At 46.0% G+C, this 23,001-nt stretch overlaps 1 protein-coding gene across 3 annotated transcripts; it reads right to left on the reverse strand.

The window, feature by feature from the left end:
* Window positions 1-583: 583 nt before the first annotated feature.
* GDAP1 (ganglioside induced differentiation associated protein 1) lies at window positions 584-19,756 on the reverse strand. 3 transcript variants are annotated; one of them, XM_073550770.1, is made up of 6 exons: window positions 19,597-19,748; window positions 10,450-10,642; window positions 8,308-8,481; window positions 5,383-5,477; window positions 4,136-4,250; window positions 584-1,131 (listed from the first exon to the last, which is right to left on the reverse strand). In XM_073550770.1, exons 1-6 carry the CDS (start codon window positions 19,702-19,704, stop codon window positions 746-748), a joined length of 1,071 nt encoding a protein of 356 aa, XP_073406871.1. In that variant the 5' UTR covers window positions 19,705-19,748; the 3' UTR covers window positions 584-745. The 3 variants fall into 3 exon arrangements, with proteins under 3 accessions (XP_073406871.1, XP_073406873.1, XP_073406872.1); XM_073550772.1 differs by lacking the exon at window positions 19,597-19,748 and adding an exon at window positions 19,292-19,517; XM_073550771.1 differs by lacking the exon at window positions 8,308-8,481 and having other exon boundaries at window positions 19,597-19,756.
* Between the last annotated feature and the right edge of the window lie 3,245 nt (window positions 19,757-23,001).

The raw sequence follows: 23,001 nt of genomic DNA on the forward strand, positions 1-23,001 counted from the left end.
AATTTTCTTGGTTGGAGAGAAAACGTTCATGAGCACCTAACCTCAAAGATAAGCAAATAGGTTTGAGCTAACCAGGCCCGACCTCTGATTCAGCCTCTGTTACAGGCCTTCTGTGGCTGGCATCTTCGGCTTGGCATCTCTGTTGCTTCCTGGGGCAAAAGATGATTTTACCTGAGGCCTAAACAGTAGGTGTCACGCAACGTTATGACATGCGTCTAGCTGCACCATCATGATGTCACAGGGCCTAGAAAGCGCCAAAGAAGAGATGAGGCCAAGAATATCAGCCAGAGACATAAAGTCTAGCTGCAACAAAGGAACGGACCAAAAATTGGAATGGAGTAAAGGTATTTTTGACTAATAAAGGATATTCTCTGCATACTTAACAGTTCTAGCTTTCTTTTGCACTTTGTTCATCAGTTCCTTACGGTTTTCAAGATCTCAGCTTGCAGTCAGGTAATAGGAGCATTCTCGGCAATGGAGGAGGTGATAGAGATCCAGAGTCCTAGTTGTATGAAGTGAGTGAGGGTTAAACATTCATTGCACCGTTCTAAGTATAAAACACAAATACCAATAGCAATATGTATAGATTTCAGTTGTATTTTATTGTGGTGACCCCATGTGGGGTTGAGATGTGTACATAGTGAGAATGGATTTATTTTCACAATCCCAAATCATGTTTGTCACATTTCATCATTCTTATATATTCCTGTCCCTTTAGACTTACCGAATATCATATACTGGTGAACTAGAAAAAGTGTTTTGACCTAATAGATGAGAATGCATTGGAAAGTCTTTTCCTAACACAAAGGAAAAAAATATAGCCTGCTCCCGCCAGCAATCCCATCATGACGGTAGTGCCCAAAATCGACGGGGCTCGTTTTTTGGCCACTCGGAATGCAGTCGGCAACACGGCAGAGATTAAAATGTTATTGACGTTTCCAAGTACTTGACTGAAAGTCTTCCGCTTCAAGATTCTTTCATAATATCCCTCTAAATTTGGACGTTTTCCATTTCCCCAATTTCTTCTGGCAAATCCAAGAAACTTCAATCGGTGAAGAGTGACAGCTAACGATATGTCTGCCAGGCTGAAAAACTGTCCGCACAGCCAGGACTCGCTGCCCGACCCTTCTTCTGTAGGCCAGAGAGAAAAAAGAGACGGCAAAGGAAAGAAACCTTTACTCACTGCACATTTTTGTACTTTAATGCGCTGTATGATATTTGCATTACCTATATCCAGCTACTTATTTCTGTACCTGATTACTGTCTATCTATACATCTATCAATTTATCTGTCTAATCCATCTATAGAAGCATGTGCATATATGTATACGTAAAGGGACGGAGTCCCAGATTGTGCTTATATGTATTTGTGTGCTAGCCATGTATGCAGATACATATATATGGGTGCCCAATATGTCCCCCGACACACTATATATCTCAAGAAAAGTCTGTGCATATCAAAAGAATATGGACAGATGCCCATCTGTTGTCTGTGGCTATACGCTGACATGGTTAATTACCATGTGAGGAGATATCCACAGATTGCTAGGGCAAAAGGATCAGAGTGACCCATTGTCCTTCCAGCAGCCGACGCCTGCAGGGGTCCGGACATAATTATATCAGTGAAGGTGTATTAGGTGGCACTTTAAAGGCCCCTGCCGCCAGCGCAAGAACAGGTGCGTGCAGGGATGTGTGTGCCCAGAGCGGTGACGTCTCGCTTATAGTCAAGTGGGCGGCACCAGGACTGTGAGGGGTCATGGCTGTACACAGTGAGTGTGCTTTAATCACATGCAGCGCTCAGTGAGTGACATCCTACCCCACAGTGTGTGCTGAGAGTGACGGAAAGGATTTTATAAGCTAATTGGGTGGCTGCGGCCAGAGCATTTTATAATTTCCTCACTGCAGCGTGCCGGGTGGCCAGACCTCATTGAAGCAGCTGGCCGGTGACCAATTATCCCAGGTGGAGTTCCCTGACTGACATGAGGGTAAAGGGGGCGCCGGAGAGCTGCGAGTTCCAAAGTGGAACCGAAAAGTTTTGTGAAGTATTGTGGGCAATGGTGGGACAACCAAAATAACCCCCCTGCGATAAATTGTTAGGGCAAGACTAGCTTGCTGTTTTTTTTAACACATGGTGCCAGCGGTGCGATAACTAAGATAAGCCCCCCTGTGCCTGTGATAGCCTGTGTCGGCAGTGCGTCGCATCCCTCCGTCCGTGACATACCGGTGTCAGCGGCGGGTCTGTGACAGAGACAATAAGGCCGGGGTCACACTGGCGAGGAATACGGCCGAGTGAGAGGCATTAAAAGCACGCATTAGACACGGACCAATGATTCTCTATGGGGTCCCTCGCACCAGCCGTATATTTCTCATCCGTATTCTACTGTCCGTGCCAATCGCAGCATGCTGCGATTGTCAGCGTACTACGCCCGTGGTACGCCAATGCAAGTCTATGGGTGCGCAAAAAATACGCATTACACACGGAACACACGTGTGACATGCGAGAAATACGCACCCGGTGTCTTTTAGAAAAGCCGGCAATTCAGTGCGCTATACAGTAAACTCACACTGACAGGTTTAATAAAGAAAAAAGAATAGATATAGATACATAGAATATATATATATATATGCATTCTATGTGTCTATATCTATTCTTTGGTTTCTGTTAGAAACCCTGTCATAGGGCTCCATTATATGTCCATTTTGCAAGCCTGCGAGAAAATCTCGCCATACGGATTACATACAGATGCTGACATGCACAAAATACATGACAACACCTTGATTACGGATGACATACAGAGCACTGTTTAGGGGCCATTCATCCGTATTACGCATGTAAAATACTGACCGTATTTTGCGTCGGTTAGTGTGACACCGGCCTAAGATTTATATCAGCAAAGGTGTTACATGCAGAACTTCACTTAATTTCTTGTTTGATGCAATGAATCTGCTGTATGTGGATGAACCATTCCAACGTACAGTCTCAGGCAAATTTCAGCATAAGGGCAGAGACAGACTGCCGTATAACTCCGGTGAGAATCGCATCATAAACCGTACTGGCTGTCGGCTCTCCTGACCTGAGCTTGACAGCTGCATAGTAATCCATCATGCTGTCTTGCTCTGCAGTGCGATGCGATTCTCACACGGGTTATACGGCTGTCTGACTCTGCCCTTAGGCCTAATATGTGCACACACAGCGGAGTACAGATGCAGGAGAATGCCTTCTATTGTACATGTACTCCACTCACTGCGCACGCTTAGGGCAGGGGCAGACGGCCCTAATATTTGGACGAGTGCCATCCTTCGTTTTGACGTATAGCACTTGTCACCGTGTTATTCTATGGGGCCATGCTCATGTCCGATTTTTATCCGATATTCGAATCGCACTCAGCTATTCAAGTCAATGAGTCCGTGGAAAATATCGGACTGCAATCGCATGGCATCTGATTGCAATCTGATTTCCATAGATTGACAGAATGGAGAAGATGGATACTTTTTTTCTCCATCTTCTCATCATCCGGGAGAATAGGATCACACTATGCTGACATCAGAGTTAGACCAGACTGTCATTTGCATAATCGGCCAGATAATTTTGGCTGTCTGCACCTGCCCCAAGGTAGGAGGTGTGCGATCATGTCTCATTAGTTATGAACTTCATAGGGATCGTCTTAGCTATCAGTTAGGGTATCAGGACCTGGAAACCCACCGATCTGCTTACAGTTAAACTCGGACAAAAAAAATTATATCAAAGGCTTAGTAACTCTTTAAATCAGGATTTTGTGTCAAATGTATATATTTAACATTTTTGATGTTTTTTCCTATTTTCTATATCACTCTCTGAATTAAAAAAAATATCTATAAATCTTGCAATTTTCACACTGACTAAACGCATGCTTTCTGTTCTGTACATCAGACTTTTCAGAAGTCTCATTATCAGCAGAGGCAGAATTACAATTATAGGTAACACCTCTATATACAGTAGATGAAAAGATCCATATAGGTTATTTCACAGGACACTTCCTCCTCTCCCTCCACACTTGCCCAGAGTACAGGATGTTCAGGTAACATAAACATTGATATAAGCAGTACGTCATTTACTGATGACACTTTCAGAAGCAGTTATTATTGGTTATGATTACCTGGGGTTTCTTCGCTACGTCTCTGTAATTCAGTTTCAACCTGGTCCAGGACTTTTTCTAGCTCATCCAGTATTTTTGTCAAGTACTTGATGTTATCATGCTCCATCAGTTTATTCTGAAAACAGATCATCATAATGAAAACTCACAAATCAGCTACGAATTGAACGTTGTCATAACTAGAGACGGTGTGAATCGATTCGCAGGACCAGCTAATTAAAAGAAAAGCCGCGGAGGCTGCAGGAAGGAGGCGGTTCGCAGGGATCCAATCTGACGGTCACAGACTACTGACCGCTGGACCTGAGAATCAATTTGCATCATCTCTTATAATAATCCCTCACCATAAATATACAATCACTATATATACAGTTAAAAAAAATTAAATGAAATATATATTTTTTTAAATTATTTTTAGTTACATCTCTAAGTGACCCCCATGATAAAATAAAAGGGATGGTTTTGTAGACTTTGAGGCCTAGTAAAAGTGTAGCTCTGATCAAAGTGCAATGTATAATATACAGTATATTGCATTAATAAAAGGTGCTGTCTCTACTCCTTTTATAGTTGGCTGGTTTTGGAACCTGAAGTCAACCAGATTGATATGTGATGTTAACACATGGATAGCTCCAGAGCAGAATCCTCTTCTTGTTCATTAAGGCTAGTTTAACATTAGCGCTTTTGAGCGCAGCGACGGCCTGCGCACGGCCGCCGCTAAGCCCCCGCCCCCTGCCGCACCTCCGCCGGTAGCTCCGCCTACCGGCGCATGACGCTGCATGCGTCCTGCATCTTTATCACTGGGGGCGCAGACCGTGCGCAGTATGCGTTTGGCAGCGCATGCGTCCTTTTGACGGTGCGCCGACCTGCGCCAAACGCAACCTGCTGCAGTTTGGTTGCGCTCGGCGCACCGTCAAAAAGGCGCATGCGCCGCCAAACGCATACTGCGCACGGCCTGCGCCCCCAGTGATAAAGATAGGGGACACATGCAGCGTCATGCGCCGGTAGGCGTAGTTACCAGCAGAGGCATGGCAGGGGGCGGGGCTTAGCGGCGGCCGTGTGCAGGCCGTCGCTGCGCTCAAAAGCGCTAATGTGAAACTAGCCTAAGAAGACTCCTGGTCGTAATATGTTTATATACCCATATAGGTCATATGTATTGAGGATATCTTCAAATGTCTTCAAACAAGTAAATTCGGTTATTAAGAACTCACCTAATACAAAAAAAATAAACACTTGTCACAGTTAGGGACACTTACTTTTAGGCGTTTTTGTTTTGCAATGTAGGCATCTTCAAGGTCTGGGTTTTCTTGAGCAAGTTTCTTAAGTTCAGATTCGGTACTTCCAATCTGGCCTGCAAATAGTTAACAACAATGTGAGAAATATCATTGTGTTCTGTGCACACCACAGCTTTTTCAGGCAAATTTGGCACCGAAACCGCGAGAAAAAAAAACTAACCGCACAGAAAATTTACCATAAGCATGTCTACGTAAAATCGACTTGCTGTTTATATGTTCAGGCTTTTGAGCGTAGTTAACTGATTCAGTTTTCCAAAGAACCCAAGCAGTTACCTGGCCATTCTACAGGTGTTTTCTGCTCTACAGCATCTCTATTATTTATACTAGAAGTCTTTTTTAGCATTTTGACAGCAATGTTTGCATGAAAAAACGTTAGCGGTTTCTTCAGTGTTCAATGGAGCTAAAATATCAGAAAGAAAAAAGAAATTCTAGTAAAAAAAAAAAAAGTCACCCAAAATGTTGGAAAAACACTGAGAAAATTCAGGTGGGCAAAAAACATAAAAAGAACACTCATGAAATGTAAGAAAAAACCTTTAACATGACGAAGCGAAAAAAAAAAGTTGGCGTATCTTTAAGCATTTTCCTCTTGAAAAAGCTATGGGGTGTGCCAGCCTTAAAAAGACATTGTCTGCACATACCCTAAGGCCTCATTCAGATGTCAGTTTTAGGCCAGCACTGCCGCCGGCAATCAGGAGCGGAGTGTGCGGCTCCATGTATTGCTATGCGGCCGCACGCTCCGATCCGAGTGCCGGCAGCAGTGCCAGGTTTTCCTCGCATGTGTGATCCTGACCTAAACTCACATGTGAGAAAAACTCAGATTATTTTGATCCGAGTTTGGTCTGAGTGTCATCAGTTTTTCTTGCAACAAAGTTTATCCACCTTCTATATGACAGTCAATGAAAACTGTAACGCACTCGGATGCCATTGGAGTGCTGTCCGATTTTTTTCACAGCCCCACTGCAGATTCTGATTCGACAATCGGCTCAAAATCAAACATGACTTTGCAATATTGTACGGTCTGTGAATAGTTACGGGCATGTGACTGACCTGATAAACTACCATAGGTACGAGTGCTATGCGGGAAAAACACGGATAGCACTATTATGCAAAAAAATGGATGTCTGAATGAGGTTATAAAAAGTTTTCCCATAATAAAAACGTATCCGCCATCACATTTGATGGCTGATTATTCTACTACTTAGCTTACTTCTCCTTACTAATAAAGGGCAAGTGTTAGTACCTTTCCAATGGTAAGGACCTGCAGTAATCAGCTTATCATTGGGACAGCGCCGGTTGGGCTCCATTTAAAAAAAAGGGTATATTATATCTGAGACAGAACAAACTGGCTGCCTGCCATTGCATACCTTCTGCTTTACACAATACGATATGCATCGCTGTTAATTTTATTTATAGACACATCTGAAAATCCGGAACAGTTGTAAGTGGTTCTTTCTATTAGGCCGTGGTCACATTAACCGGCGCAAAATACGGTCCGTAGTTTACAGGCGTAATATGGATGAATGACCCCTAAATAGTTCTCCGTATGTCATCCGTAAGCAAGGTGTGGTTGCGTATTTTGCGCATGTCAGCATCCGTATGCAATCCATATGGCGAGATTTTCTCGCCGCCTTGCAAAATGGACATATAATGGAGCCCTATGACAGGGTTTCTAACAGAAACGAAATAATAGATATAGACACATAGAATACATATATATATATATATATCCACAAGTCATTGAGATAAACATATATAGATATATATATTTATATTTCACAGAGTTCTTCATAGCAGAATAGCCGCTAATTAAATTGCCGGCTTCTATCAAATCCTTCCCCAATCCGACATGAAATGACATATGGTTTACATTCAGTAAACCGTTTCATTTCATGTTTTTTTATATGTCCCTGACTAATAATTAGATGCTGCTTTGTGTGCAAAATTTGGGAGTTGTAGTTGTTATTTTAAGGGGTTAATTCGTTTATAAAAAATGCGTGGGCTTCCCATTGCCCTGTAGCAGTGGCGAATGGGTTAATCTAACAAAGGGTTAATGTCACCTTACAATCGAATGGTGACATTAACCCTTTGTTAGATTAACCCACTCGCCACCAATATAGGGCAAAGGGAAGCCCACGCATTTTTTAACAACGAATTAACCCCTTAAAATAACAACTATAAATCCCAAATTTTGCACACAAAGCAGCATCTAATTATTATTCAGGGACATATAAAAAAACATGAAATGAAATGGTTTACTGAATGTAAACCATGTGTCATTTCATGTCGGGCTGGGGAAGGATTTGATAGAAGCCGGCAATTTAATTAGCGGCTATTCTGCTATGAAGAAGTCTGTGAAATATAAATATATATATATGTTTGTCACAATGACATGTATGTATATATTCTATATGTATTCTATGTGTATATATCTACTCTTTCTATCTTTATTAAACCTGTCAGTGTGAGTTTACTGTATCGCGCACTGAATTGCCGGCTTTTCTAAAAGACACCGGGTGCGTATTTCTCGCAGGTCACATGTGTGGTTCGTGTGTAATCCGTATTTTTTGCGCACCCATAGACTTGCATTGGCGTACTACGGGCGTAGTATGCTGACAATCGCAGCATGCTGCCATTGACACGGAGCGTAGAATACGGATGAGAAATATACGGCTGTTGGGAGCAAACCCATAGAGAATCATTGGTCCGTGTGTAATGCGTGCTTTTAACGCCTCTCACTCGTCCGTATTCCTTGCCAGTGTGACCCCGGCCTAACTCTTCCTCCAGACTAAGCTCCCCATATCTGCCACAATCACACACAGCCAGCGTGGTTGTCATATTTTACGCCCAACCATCTGAGACGCACGGTGCTGTATATACTGCACATACTGCGGATTCGGGATGTGGCATATGCTGGGATCATGGAGTCCACCGTTAGCTCCGGGTGCAGGATGCAGCCATGAGTATATGCGTCCATAGGCAATGAGTCCAGCAGTTCTCTGTAGTGCTGCACTCGGATGTGGTAGACGCTTCCTTCATCTGGTACCAGCCTTGGGGTTTTCTCTGAAAATACATCCAGAATTACATCAAACTGGCCACACAGAAAAACCCTACAATGATAGCACAGTAAAATGAGAACAAATACGTGAGAAATTATATAATATTCTGGATTATTGGGCCCTCGTAGAAAAGCAGTAACTCACTTCTAGAAGGGAGGGAACATTCCAGGAAAAAATATTCAAAATATTAAGAAATCATAGGGGAAAGTTATCGTCTACGATTGGTTGCAGACATCCTGCGACTGAAAATCAGATGTGTACATGTGAATGTGGCCGTTTCTGCAGCACTCGCTTGGAGTTCTGAAAGCCTCATTCACACAAAAGGGACATACACCAAAATGTCTGTAACAGGTGAATAAAGTCTTACGGCTCATTCAGACGTCAGTTGCTTTCCTCATTCGCTAAAAAACGGTCTGAGTTTCATCAGTGTTTTGGATCAGAGTTTGATCAGAAGTTCAACAGTTTTACTCAGATGGAAGGAAAAAAAAAATCATTGAAGGCGTCTCAAGCTTCTCCCACCAGACAGAATACTGTATATGTGGAATAAAGGAAAGACTCCTCCTCTTCCACGATCCAATCTAACTTTTGGCCTACATCAAAGATATGTCAAATTCAGCATCAAACTGGCACTGAAGGAACAAGACCAAGCAACTTGGGAACAGAGAAGGTTTGTTAGGCCGGGGTCACACTAGCGTATGGCACGAGATGTGAGCGCATCGGATGCGATATGCTAATGACCCTCAGCTCCTGCTCTGCTGCGAGCGGGAGCCGAGTGTCATGCGTCTGTGCTCCGAGCCTCTCGCACAGAGAGGATCGGAGCACAGCTGCGGAGGAGGTGGAGAAATGAATTTCTCCATCTACTCCATTGCCGGGGTCAGCGTATATCACACAGCACTCGGACGATATCCGAGTGATGTGCGCTGTGTCACTCGCACCCATAGACTTATATGGGTGCGAGTCTCGGCCGAGTGTCGGTGACAATCGAAGCACGCTGCAATTTCACTCACACGTAGAATACGGCCGAGAAAACAGACGTCCATTAAAAAGATTGCTCTTTGCTTACAATATTGTGGCAGATATTTCTAGTAATGGGTAAAGGCAATGTTGGTGTCAGAACCCGGCCAATAATGACTGCTGCAGTCCATGTGGACTATGGCTTTCCACCTACAGTGACGCGCCATTGTTCTTGTAGAAAATACGAAAACCCTAATGGAAGCATGATGGACCCAAGCACAAGAAGAGTCATTGCTCAGACTTTGCAAGGTCCCATTTAAAAAGAGATCTGGCACAGCTGTCATTGCTCCATGAGGAAAAGAAGCTATGCTGCTAGTGTGACCAGAGCCAAACAGAGTCCAAGCAATATCTGTATAGGAACCAGAATCACTAATGGAACACGGCTTCATCAGATTCCAGCCCTGACAAAGCCACAACTCCATGGTCCTCCCTTATTCCTCACGACCCAGGTCCTACATGCCGGCTTTGGTTGATGTTCATTAGGACATGGATGTCTTTAACCATTATTATTGTTAAGCGTTTAGTCTTCTTAGAACTTGTACCTTTTTTTGCTTTTATATATGTATGCTTACTGATGGGTCTTATTCCCCGTATTTATCATCCTATAGTATTTAAAACACATTAACATGGGTTACCCTGTATTATCAGGGACTCGGAGACCCTGATTTCATGGACTCTGGTTTCAGTTCGTATATATACACAGGTGGGTGTTTACGTAAGTCATGTATAATACCCAATAGAGTTTTGCTATTTCCTCCCATGCCCGGTCACGGACCCTCCTCACTGGCTTTCTCCAGTACTGGTTCCTGCAGTGATGCTGGTGCAGCTCCGTGTCAGTATTCTGGGCCGCACACATCTTTTTCCTTTTCCTTTTGTACAGATTTCTATATATGTACAAATTGCCGAGTTCCCACCCTAATACTATAGTGCCCACACCATCACACCACAACAATATTACCATCAATAAATGTCTGTTCCAGATAATCAATAATTTGCGCAGCTTCACAGATGATATTTTCGCCATGAACCAACACCGGGACTTCTCCTGAGGGGTTGAGCCGCATGAACCAGGGTTCGTTGTGCTCGCTCAGTGGCAGGCTCACATCGTGCTCTTCACACTTCAAAGCCTTTTCTGCTATGACGAGCCTCACCTAATGATGGAAGCAGACAGGAGCAGACAGGTACAGCACATTGGCCGCGATTAATTACATGGAGAACAGATGGGGGTTATAGCAGCTGCTGGGCTTCATTCATTCTGCCCCAGAATCTGTATGTGAACAAGACCTAATACCACAAGTGAGCGCCGAGAATCTCACTAATGCATTACCCAGCAATTGAGATCCATCCTACATAAAGACAATAGCAGTGTGGCCTGTGAGATGGATGGGATGTGTAGTGTCATCTGCAGTGGAAGATGGGATGTGTAGTGTCATCTGCAGTGGAAGATGGGATGTGTAGTGTCATCTTCAGTACATGACGGGATGTGTAGTGTCATCTGCAGTGGATGATGGGATGTGTGTGATCTGCAGTGGATGATGGGATGTGTGGTGTGATCTGCAGTGGATGATGGGATGTGTGGTGTGATCTGCAGTGGATGATGGGATGTGTGGTGTGATCTGCAGTGGATGATGGGATGTGTGTGATCTGCAGTGGATGATGGGATGTGTGGTGTGATCTGCAGTGGATGGTGGGATGTGTGGTGTGATCTGCAGTGGATAATGGGATGTGTGGTGTCATCTGCAGTGGATGATGGGATGTGTGGTGTGATCAGCAGTGGATGATGGGATGTGTGTGATCTGCAGTGGATGATGGGATGTGTGGTGTCATCTGCAGTGGATGATGGGATGTGTGGTGTGATCTGCAGTGGATGATGGGATGTGTGTGATCTGCAGTGGATGATGGGATGTGTGGTGTGATCTGCAGTGGATGATGGGATGTGTGGTGTGATCAGCAGTGGATGATGGGATGTGTGTGATCTGCAGTGGATGATGGGATGTGTGGTGTGATCTGCAGTGGATGATGGGATGTGTGTGATCTGCAGTGGATGATGGGATGTGTGGTGTGATCTGCAGTGGATGATGGGATGTGTGGTGTGATCTGCAGTGGATGATGGGATGTGTGTGATCTGCAGTGGATGATGGGATGTGTGGTGTGATCTGCAGTGGATGATGGGATGTGTGGTGTGATCTGCAGTGGATAATGGGATGTGTAGTGTCATCTGCAGTGGATGATGGGATGTGTGGTGTGATCAGCAGTGGATGATGGGATGTGTGTGATCTGCAGTGGATGATGGGATGTGTGGTGTGATCTGCAGTGGATGATGGGATGTGTGGTGTGATCTGCAGTGGATGATGGGATGTGTGTGATCTGCAGTGGATGATGGGATGTGTGGTGTGATCTGCAGTGGATGATGGGATGTGTGGTGTGATCTGCAGTGGATGATGGGATGTGTGTGATCTGCAGTGGATGATGGGATGTGTGGTGTGATCTGCAGTGGATGATGGGATGTGTGGTGTGATCTTCAGTGGATGATGGGATGTGTGTGATCTGCAGTGGATGATGGGATGTGTGGTGTGATCTGCAGTGGATGATGGGATGTGTGGTGTGATCTGCAGTGGATGATGGGATGTGTGGTGTGATCTGCAGTGGATGATGGGATGTGTAGTGTCATCTGCAGCGGAAGATGGGCTGCAGTATGATTTGTAGAGAACCCCACTATAGTGGGTGACAATAATATCGTGACATACTGGAGCTACATACATGTTCCCTTTATTATACAATGCGTCCATATTTATAATCACGTGTTGTTTCTTTGTGGTGTTTTATTTGCACTTGTTTGTTATGGTGTGTTGTTATTATCGTTCTTCCAGTGACGGTACAGACTGATAACTGCATGTTACTTCTATACACTTCCAGCACTTGTGTCTGTGTAAGGGGAAGGAGCTAACTAGGCATGTCTCCTCCGTGAAGGGTCCCGAACCATCGGGGCTGTCACCTACAGTATATGGCAGGGTAGAAAGCTTTAGACTCCAGACTGTACTCTGGGTTTGAGTAAAGGGGGCATGGCTAAGTGGACAGAGCTGCAGCGCGCGGGTGACCAGACAGTTTGGGCGGGAACTTCAGGCGCACGGGACGCCTGTGAGGTAAAATCAGCTGAGAGGCATTTGGGCAGAGCAGAACCTGGGACGGCAGAGCGCTTTGACAGGAGACCGTCGACTGAGTACCGCTTAGACACCGCTGTCCCAGCCAATATCACTGCCCTTGCTGAGACTGCTGACACAGCCGACAACGCTGCCACAGCCACCCCCACTGACAGTACTGACCGTGAGAGACAAGGTCTGTGAACAGAACTTAGGAGTGTGTCGATTCGGCACAGCAAACCGGGCTGCCCATTGTAAACTGTGTTTGCTCAGTGCTGCAAATCTCCGTAGTGTTAGGACACTCACCGCTGAGGATAAGGACATATGTGGCGCCCCTGAGGGTTCAGTCGCCACAGAGGTAATGCACCTCCTCCTGAGGTGTGGTACCCCACTATCCAGGTACCGAGCAGCGCGAAACGGCCGTTGTCAGCCTTTCTAGCACTCCTTATGTCACGCCCCCGACTTGACATGTTCATGATATGTCAATAAATCAGTGAAACTTCCATCTCGATGAGTGCGACCTCTTCTCTTTGCATGGATTCCCAGGATTGACTGTTTCCAGGTCTGGCACCCGAGATTCCCAGCTGCTGGGCTTCAGTATGCCGCACATCATTTGAAGTCATATGGTAACAGCGGTGCCATCCGCTTTTTATCTTGAGTTTTGTGACTCCTCATAACAATCCCCATCATAGAACATAATGTAGCAACCTCATAGGGTATAATGTAGCCCCACCATAGAATATAATGCAGCCCCCCCATAGAGTATACTTTAGCCCCCTCATAGGGCATAATGCTGCCCCCCTCATATAGTAGCCCTCCAGAATATAATTTAGTCCCCTGAGAGAATAATGTAGCCCCACCACAGAATATAATGCAGCCCCCCCATACAGTATACTGTAGCCCCCTCATATAGTATGATGTAGCCCCCTAGAATATAGTGTAGTCCCCTGAGAATAATGCAGTCCCCGCACAGAATATAATGTAGTCTCCCCATAAAGTATAATGCAGCCCCTCTCCACCCCCATCATTGTCCTCATCACCACCTCTATCATTGTCTTCTCCCCCACCACCACTATAATTCTCCCCTATCACCCCCATCACTGCCCATTCCACCACATCAATCATTGCCTCCTCCCCACCACCATCATTGTCCATTTCATCACCTCCACCATCACCTCCATCATTGACTCCCCCACCACAATCATTGCCCATTCATCACCTCCATCATTGCCTCCCCCCACCGCCATCACTGCCCATCACCTCCATCATTGCCTCCCCCACCACCATCATTGCCCATCACCTCCATCATTGCCTCCTCCACCATCATTGCCCATCACCTCACCAATATCATTGTCCTTCCCCATCACCCCTCTCAAACACACACACAAAGCACAGCATCACTCTCTCACCCTCACACACAAAGCAAAGCACCACATACACACACGTAGGCACACAGACACAGCACAGCTCACCTCCCCGCAGCAGCAGCACATCCCGGCAGCCTCTTCCTCGCCGGCAGCTTTCTGTCTGAGACAGCGCGCTGGATGATGACGTCATCCAGCTGGGCTGTCTCAGACAAGATGCGCCGGGCAGGAAGCGGGCTGCCGGGATGTGCTGCACTGTCTGTCTGTGTGCCTGCACGTGTGTGTGTGCGTGTGGGTACGGGGGTTTTACATGTGGGCTGTCACGGTCCATTTTTGGATCTGTCACGGTCCATTTCTGGATCTGTCAGATTCTGGACTCTTATATAAAACTTTTTCCTTTCTCGTCCTCGGGAGTTAAAATGGGTAGTTAGTCTGCTGCTGGGTTCCCCCCCCCCCCGGTGGCCGCTGGTGTTACTACATCTTTAGTTAGTCAGCAGGTGGTGACTACTCCCACTTCCCTTTATAAGGCCACCTGGTGCTGCTGATCACTGTTGGTAATACTGGTCATTTGCTAACCAACCTTGTTGAAGACTGGACCTACCTGATGCAGAGGGGGTTCAGCTTATCTGGAGCATTGGTGTTGCTGCTGGATGCTGATCAAGTGCCTTTCTCTGCTGCTTGGAGCAGTGGCAGCAGATAAAGCGAAGTTTTGGTTTTTAGTTGCTTTAACCCTGTGGTGTCTGTTTTATCTTTTCCTTTTGTTTTATTGGTGCAGTTCACTTTATTTCCTGTCTCGCCTCCAGGGGAGGGGGTTGGTGGTTTAGCTCAGGGCTAAACAGGAGATAGGGCATCACTACCTTCAAGTGTACCACCAAGTTAAGGAAAGTCAGGGCTCCTCCTTAGCCTGAGGGGCAGTTCAGGGGCCTAGGTTCCACGTCTCCTGTTTTCCCACTACTGCCCCGTGACATTATTACCAACCGCCCATTTTTCCTGGTGAGCCATGGCCTTAATGCAGACCTGTCTCCAATTGCTGCAGACCCTCACTGAGGAGCATGGGGTGCTGCGTGGTGTGGTGAAGCAGCAGCTGCAGCAGTGGGTGGGGTTCGGGGCCTCTGCTCAGGTTCAGGCTCAACCAAAACCCAAGTTATCTCTCCCAGACAGGTTTTCTGGAGGGAGAATTTTTTGTCTTTCAGGAGGCCTGCAAGCTACACTTCAGGCTCCGCCCTCTTTCATTAGGGAGTGAGGAACAGCGGGTGGGATTCATTATAGCCCTCCTTGAGGGTGATCCCAAATCCTGGGCCTTCTCCCTGCCAGCCGATTCACCATCTCTACGGTCGGCGGTCGGTGGACGATTTTTTTGTGGCTTTGGCGAATATGCCTTGCTAGGGAGGAGGACACACTGGTGTAGGCGGACGAGCCCAGGCAGGTGGGAGGAGGTGGTTCCCCAGCGGTGTTGCCTGTGGTTCGTCGTGGTGCGGGGGCATGTTTTAGCTATGGGCAGACTGGTCATGTTTTCAGGGTCTGCCCAGCGCGTGCCAAATCTTCTGTACCATCTAAGAAGCCGCTCCCCCCTGGCTGTGTGGAGGGAGGCGACCGGGAGTGTATATTTCCTCCATTTTGCTCTCTCAGTGTACTATGTCAGCAGAAGTGGTGGTTGGCGGGGTACCTGAGGGCATACCGGTGTCTGTGGACAGTGGAGCGGAAGTCAACCTGGTGAACGCTCACATTGTCCAGACTCATGGCCTGAAGTGTAGGACGCTGGCCAAACCTCTAAGCATCCAGGCCATTGACTCTGTCCCACTGAGCCAGGGGAGGTTGACCCAAATCATAGAAAATATACATCTGCGTATAGGGACTTATCATGAAGAGTCCCTGTCTTGCAACGTCTTGGGGGGGAATGCCATCACCTATCGGTTTAGGACTCCCTTGGTTGAAATAACACAACCCGGTAATAGATTGGTGGTCTAGGGAAGTAGTCAGCTGTGGTCAGTCGTGTGAGGGCTGCTGCCTGGGAGCTACTGTCTCTGCCGTCATTCTACAGCCATCCCCTTCTTCTTCAGTTGGAGCAGCAGGGGTGCTGCCAGTGAGTAGGGGCAAGTCTCAACCCTCACCACAAGCTAACCCTGAGTGTCGGAGTCCTCGCAGGAGGAGGGGTCGGAGGAGGGTGGTGGTTCCCTCTCAGAATTGTGGGGGTGTGAGTGTGGTGACACAGGGGGACGCCTCTGTTGTTGGTTCTGTGAAGAGTTCACCATCTTGTGGCAAACATGTGCGTGGCAATAAACGTTCAGGTCTGGACCTGTGTGTGAATGAGTATGTATGGCTGTCCACCAAGAACAGGGACAGGTCGGGACTTGGGCCTCACTACCTTCAAGTGTACCCCCAAGTTAAGGAAAGTCAGGGCACCTCCTTAGCCTGAGGGGCAGTTCAGGGGCCTAGGTTTCACGTCTCCTGTTTTCCCACTACTGCCCCTTGACATTGGCAGTGTTAGCTGCAGCCTACGGCTAACGCTGCCCGCTATTAAAGAGAAATAGTATTCATGCCTTTCCACGCCCATAGGGGCGTGGGGAAGCGTGAATATTCAATACGCTTTAGCAGCGGGGACAGGATCCTGTCTCCAGCTGCTGCTACGCTGGCACAGGGAGGGCCCCCTTGACTCAGGGGCCCCATAGCTACTTGCTGAGGTCCCTTGGAGCAGAGGAGGCCCTAGGCAGCTGCTGGCCAGTATGCCAGCAGGTGTCAATGCCTGGGCCCACGGGAGAATCCTTCGGTTCTCCGGTGGGCCAGTCTGAGCCTGGAACCTGACAGCGGATACATTCTGCACAATCCATGACAGCAGGTATCAGCCACCAGCTGTGTGATCTCAGCCACAAGTTTAACTCATAGTCACATACTGTATATAGAGGCAACTACTGTGTACACATGTATACCGGGCACATATACCGCCACATGAATACACAAGTCATATACGCTCATACAAACATGAAAGTAGATAGCTCCTGCACATGCACACCTATACACACAGTGACCTATACACACAGTGACCTATACACACACTGACATAGATGCACCTATATACACAGTGACACACCTATATACACAGTGAAATATAGACACACCTATATACACAGTGACATATAGACAGACCTATATACACAGTGACACACCTATATACACAGTGACATATGGACACACCTATATACACAGTGACATATAGACACACCTATATACACAGTGACATATAGACACACCTATATACACAGTGACATATAGACAGACCTATAAACACAGTTACATATAGACACACCTATATACACAGTGACACACCTATATACACAGTGACATATAGACACACCTATATACACAGTGACATATAGACACACCTATATACACAGTGACATATAGACACACCTATATACACAGTGACATATAGACACACCTATATACACAGTGACATATGGACACACCTATATACACAGTGACATATGGACACACCTATATACACAGTGACATATAGACACACCTATATACACAGTGACATATAGACAGACCTATATACACAGTGACATATAGACACACCTATATACACAGTGACACACCTATATACACAGTGACATATAGACACACCTATATACACAGTGACATATAGACACACCTATATACACAGTGACATATAGACACACCTATATACACAGTGACATATAGACACACCTATATACACAGTGACATATGGACACACCTATATACACAGTGACATATAGACACACCTATATACACAGTGACATATAGACACACCTATATACACAGTGACATATAGACAGACCTATATACACAGTGACATATAGACACACCTATATACACAGTGACACACCTATATACACAGTGACATATAGACACACCTATATACACAGTGACATATAGACACACCTATATACACAGTGACACACCTATATACACAGTGACATATGGACACACCTATATACACAGTGACATATAGACACACCTATATACACAGTGACATATAGACACACCTATATACACAGTGACATATAGACACACCTATATACACAGTGACATATAGACACACCTATATACACAGTGACATATAGACACACCTATATACACTGACATATGGACACACCTATATACACAGTGACATATAGACACACCTATATACACAGTGACAGACATATATACACAGTGACATATAGACACACCTATATACACAGTGACATATGGACACACCTATATACACAGTGACATATAGACACACCTATATACACAGTGACAGACATATATACACAGTGACACACCTATATACACAGTGACACACCTATATACACAGTGACATATAGACACACCTATATACACTGACATATGGACACACCTATATACACAGTGACATATAGACACACCTATATACACAGTGACAGACATATATACACAGTGACATATAGACACACCTATATACACAGTGACATATGGACACACCTATATACACAGTGACATATAGACACACCTATATACACAGTGACATATAGACACACCTATATACACAGTGACATATAGACACACCTATATACACAGTGACATATAGACACACCTATATACACAGTGACATATAGACACACCTATATACACTGACATATGGACACACCTATATACACAGTGACATATAGACACACCTATATACACAGTGACAGACATATATACACAGTGACATATAGACACACCTATATACACAGTGACATATAGACACACCTATATACACAGTGACATATAGACAGACCTATATACACAGTGACAGACATATATACACAGTGACACACCTATATACACAGTGACAGACATATATACACAGTGACAGACATATATACACAGTGACATATGGACACACCTATATACACAGTGACAGACATATATACACAGTGACACACCTATATACACAGTGACAGACATATATACACAGTGACAGACATATATACACAGTGACATATGGACACACCTATATACACAGTGACATATAGACAGACCTATATACACAGTGACATATAGACAGACCTATATACACAGTGACAGACATATATACACAGTGACACACCTATATACACAGTGACAGACATATATACACAGTGACAGACATATATACACAGTGACATATGGACACACCTATATACACAGTGACAGACATATATACACAGTGACACACCTATATACACAGTGACAGACATATATACACAGTGACACACCTATATACACAGTGACAGACATATATATATACATACACAGCAGCACTGACCAGTCATCGCCTTGGATCCCACCATTTGCAGGAGAGGACACGGAGCCGCCCGATCTCCGCAGTGGGCTCAGCGTCAGCCCCGCTCTCTCCGGCTCTCCTACCTCCGCTCCCAGCACCCAGGCCCGGCTGCCTCCTACCCACCCTGCTGCCAGTCACCTCCCGGGCTGCAGAGGAGGCTCAGAGCGCTGCCCATCCCGGAGGATTGCGCTGGGGGTGACGCGGTAATAATCCGGTGAGGATGCCCCGTACACAGTCAGCGCCACGCCCGCACCTGCCCGGCCGGGATGCACCCCGCGGCCTCTCACCTTCTGGGACGTGAACGAGTGAGTCCAGTGGTAGAGGATCAGCTTATCCCCCGCGTCCGGTCCGGCCTGCTCACTCATCTCTGCCGGCGGAGGGAGGCCCGGCTGCATCAGCACCGGCAGCAGCAAAGCATTGTGGGAGGGCAGACACTGATGGAGCGTGGACCAGTGTGAATGCGACCAGAAAATACTGACATCACAGTATGATGGCTTTCATTTACCCCACGCAGGATGATGGCCCTTCAGTGTAATGGCCCCTACATTCCTTCAATCGTTATGTTGGAACCAAAAGTGCCCCAATACTCTGGTCCCCATTGAGTATGATGGTTCCCATAGCCGCCACAGTCCCCCATTCAGTTTGATGGACCCCACAGTTCCCTACTCAGGTGTATGGTCCCCACTTAGGGCGCAGTCAGATGGCCATATAAATCGGGGCATAATCCGAATGCAGTGCATGGACTGGCGGGCTGCTCTCCCGACACAAGCATGACAGCTGCATAGAGATACATTCAGTATGAGGACCCCACAGTTCCCACCACCCCTCACTTAGTATATGGCTTCACAGTCCCCCACTCAGTATGACAGCCCCCACATCCCCTCACTCATGATGGCTCCATACAATCCCTCATTCAGTGTGATGGCCCCACAGTCACCCCATCAGTCTACGACATCTTGCTGGCAGCCTCCAATAGAGGTATACGGCCAAAAATGGTGTATGACAGAGCTTACTCTAAAGGTACTGTCACACTTAGTGATGTACCAGCGATATGACGCGGTCAGGATCGCTGGTACATCGCTAAGTGGTCGCTAGTGAGCTGCCACACAGGCAGATCTCACCAGCGACATCGCTGGGGACGGGGGTCGCTACTTACCTGTCACACTAGGTGATCCTGTGTCCTCCCGCCCGGCTCCACGCGTCGCTCGTCGTCACAACAGGAAGCGCCGCAGGAAGCTGACGACGAGAAACGGTCCAGCCTGTTCTCGCACGATCAGCAATAACCAGCGGGGGAGCGATATTGCTAGAGATATCGCTTAGTGTGACAGGCCCTTAACTCTGCATCATCGTACTCAATGGCTCTCCCAAATCCCATACTGCAGGGGTTCATATGTGTAAGCCCTGACGGAGTCACTGAACATATGGGTGAACATAGCCTAAGAAGAAGGCCGGGGTCACACTTGCAAGAAACTCGCACAAGTCTGGTGTCTCAATACCCGGCTCTGTCGCCGGCACTCGGGACCGGAGTGTGCGGCTACATGTATTTCTCTGCAGCTGAGCGCTCCGCTCTGAGTGCCGGCGGCAGTGCCGGGTATTGACACACCAGACTTGTGCGAGTTTCTCACAAGTGCGACCCTGGCCGAATAAGGAGTCCTGGAAGAGATTATATGGCCTCCACAAAGCCCTGATCTCAACATCAAGACTGAGTGAGATGAAATGAAGACATAGAAGGATCTGCCTCCATCCACAGACTACGTGGTTAGACCAGGTTAGTTCTCCAAGATGTATGGATCATCCTCACTGCCGCGTTCCTCAAAAACTCTGAGCAAGGGCACCGAGAAGAACTGAGGCTTGATTCTGTTTTGAAGGGGAAGGGCGATCACACCAAATATTGAAAGGATTTAGATTTTGTTCTTTCACTTTGAATTGTGTTAATTAACATAAATAAACTATGTACACTTCTATTTTCAAAAGCATCTTCACTACTGACGAATACATTTGGAGCCTCGCAGAAGCCTTCCTTATGGTATAACATGATGGAAACGCTTCTGTCACACCATTTTTGTGAAAAGGAAATAAATGCCTGTCTGTGAAACTATGGGCTGCATATGAGCCTGGCCCCACAACTGACGCCAGGTATGTTTTTTCTTAAACACTATGGCATTTCAGAGAATACTCAAAGAACCATAGGGAGAGAGGAGATGAGACTGATATGGCTTCTCCTTGCCGCATGCCTGCTGGTTGACAAGTCTCTCCTTTGTGTATACACCAGGGGCATGGAGAACCCGCATTGGACTCTTCTCATCTCTCCCTGATGGATCTTTCAACTATGTTTTCTCTGAAACCCTCTGACATGCCTGGCTGCAGGCTCTGATTCAGGCTGTCCACGGTTTAGACAGCATGAATCGAGTGTCAGGTTCCCTTTAAATTTGTACAGGAAAGATGTATATCTTTGTACCGTGTTAGCCAGTAGATAGAAAAATATTCAGGATTGAGAGTCCTCAGTAGTTGATACCTTTTAATGGCTAACTGAAAAGATGGTAACACATTGCAAGCTTTCGAGACTACTCAGGTCTCTTCATCAGGCTAGACTAATACAAAATCTGAAGTCACATATTTATGCACAATACAGCCTAGAAAAAATGCAATAGATAAGACAAGTGACGTGAAGCAGAACTATCAATATGGGAGAGGGAGAAACATAAATATAAACATTGGACCAGTTCATAGATAAGGAGTCCGGATGTTTTATGGTCCTCTGATTGGGGTCTAGTTCTGTGTTGAGATGCCCCCACAAGGTTTTAAAAGGAAATTCCTTAATTGATGTAAAAAGACATAAATCCATGCGACACATTCAATCCAGCACTGAGAGTGTCAAAGGTCGTCATAAATTTGTACTCCCAAACTCGTCTCTCTCACTGAGAATTTAAGTTACCTTTCAATACGAGTAATTTCATATCCACGTTGCTGTGATCAGGGATACAGGAATGTTTTGCCACAGGTAGATCCATTCTTTTTTCTCTTATTGTGTGACGATGAGCATTCATCCTTGTTCTAAGCTTTTGCCCTGTCTCCCCCACATACAGACCCCCAATTGGACATTTAGTACAAATAATTAAGTACACCACATTAGATGTAATGCAGGTGAAAGTACCTGGGATCGTGTAGTCCTGACGTGAGTTGGGGATCTTTATCTTGTCCGTGGTCATTATAAATGGACAGGTTTTACATTTTTTCTGGTTGCAAGGAAAGGTTCCTGCAGCTGTTGGAGAGGACAGGGAGCTTCTGACAATGATGCTTCTTAAATTTGGGGGCTGCCTAAAACACAGCAGTGGGGGGTCTGGAAAAATGGATTTTAATCGGGCATCTTTTTGTAGTAAAGGTTGTAATTTCCGTGCAGCTCCCATTAGCACCTCCAGATTTGGGTTGTAGGTGACTACTAGAGGCACTCGGTTATTTTCTTCTTTAGCTTTGTAATGTAGCAGGTGATTCCTTGACAATCTGGTGGCTCTTGTAATTTGGTTTTCAATTGTTCTTGGATGGTAACCCTGATTCAAAAAGGTCCTTTTGAGGCGACCAAGGTGTTTGTCTCTATCCATGGGGTTGGAACATATACGATTGTATCTGATGGCTTGGCTATAGATAATAGAGTTCTTTATGTGTTTTGGATGGAAACTGTCCCATTTAAGGTA

The sequence above is a fragment of the Dendrobates tinctorius genome, unplaced genomic scaffold (assembly GCF_039654945.1).
Source record: "Dendrobates tinctorius isolate UK_male_01 unplaced genomic scaffold, ASM3965494v1 ptg000169l, whole genome shotgun sequence".
In the NCBI taxonomy this organism is placed as follows: Eukaryota; Metazoa; Chordata; class Amphibia; order Anura; family Dendrobatidae; genus Dendrobates; species Dendrobates tinctorius.

Coding starts and splice junctions, on each gene's coding strand:
- GDAP1 (XM_073550770.1), bottom strand. CDS start 19,704: ATGCAGCCGGGCCTCCCTCCGCCGGCAGAGATGAGTGAGCAGGCCGGA. Junction 10,643..19,596: donor ACTCGTTCACGTCCCAGAAG/GTGAGAGGCCGC, acceptor TTCCATCATTAG/GTGAGGCTCGTCATAGCAGA. Junction 4,251..5,382: donor CAAAACAAAAACGCCTAAAA/GTAAGTGTCCCT, acceptor ATCTGTTTTCAG/AATAAACTGATGGAGCATGA.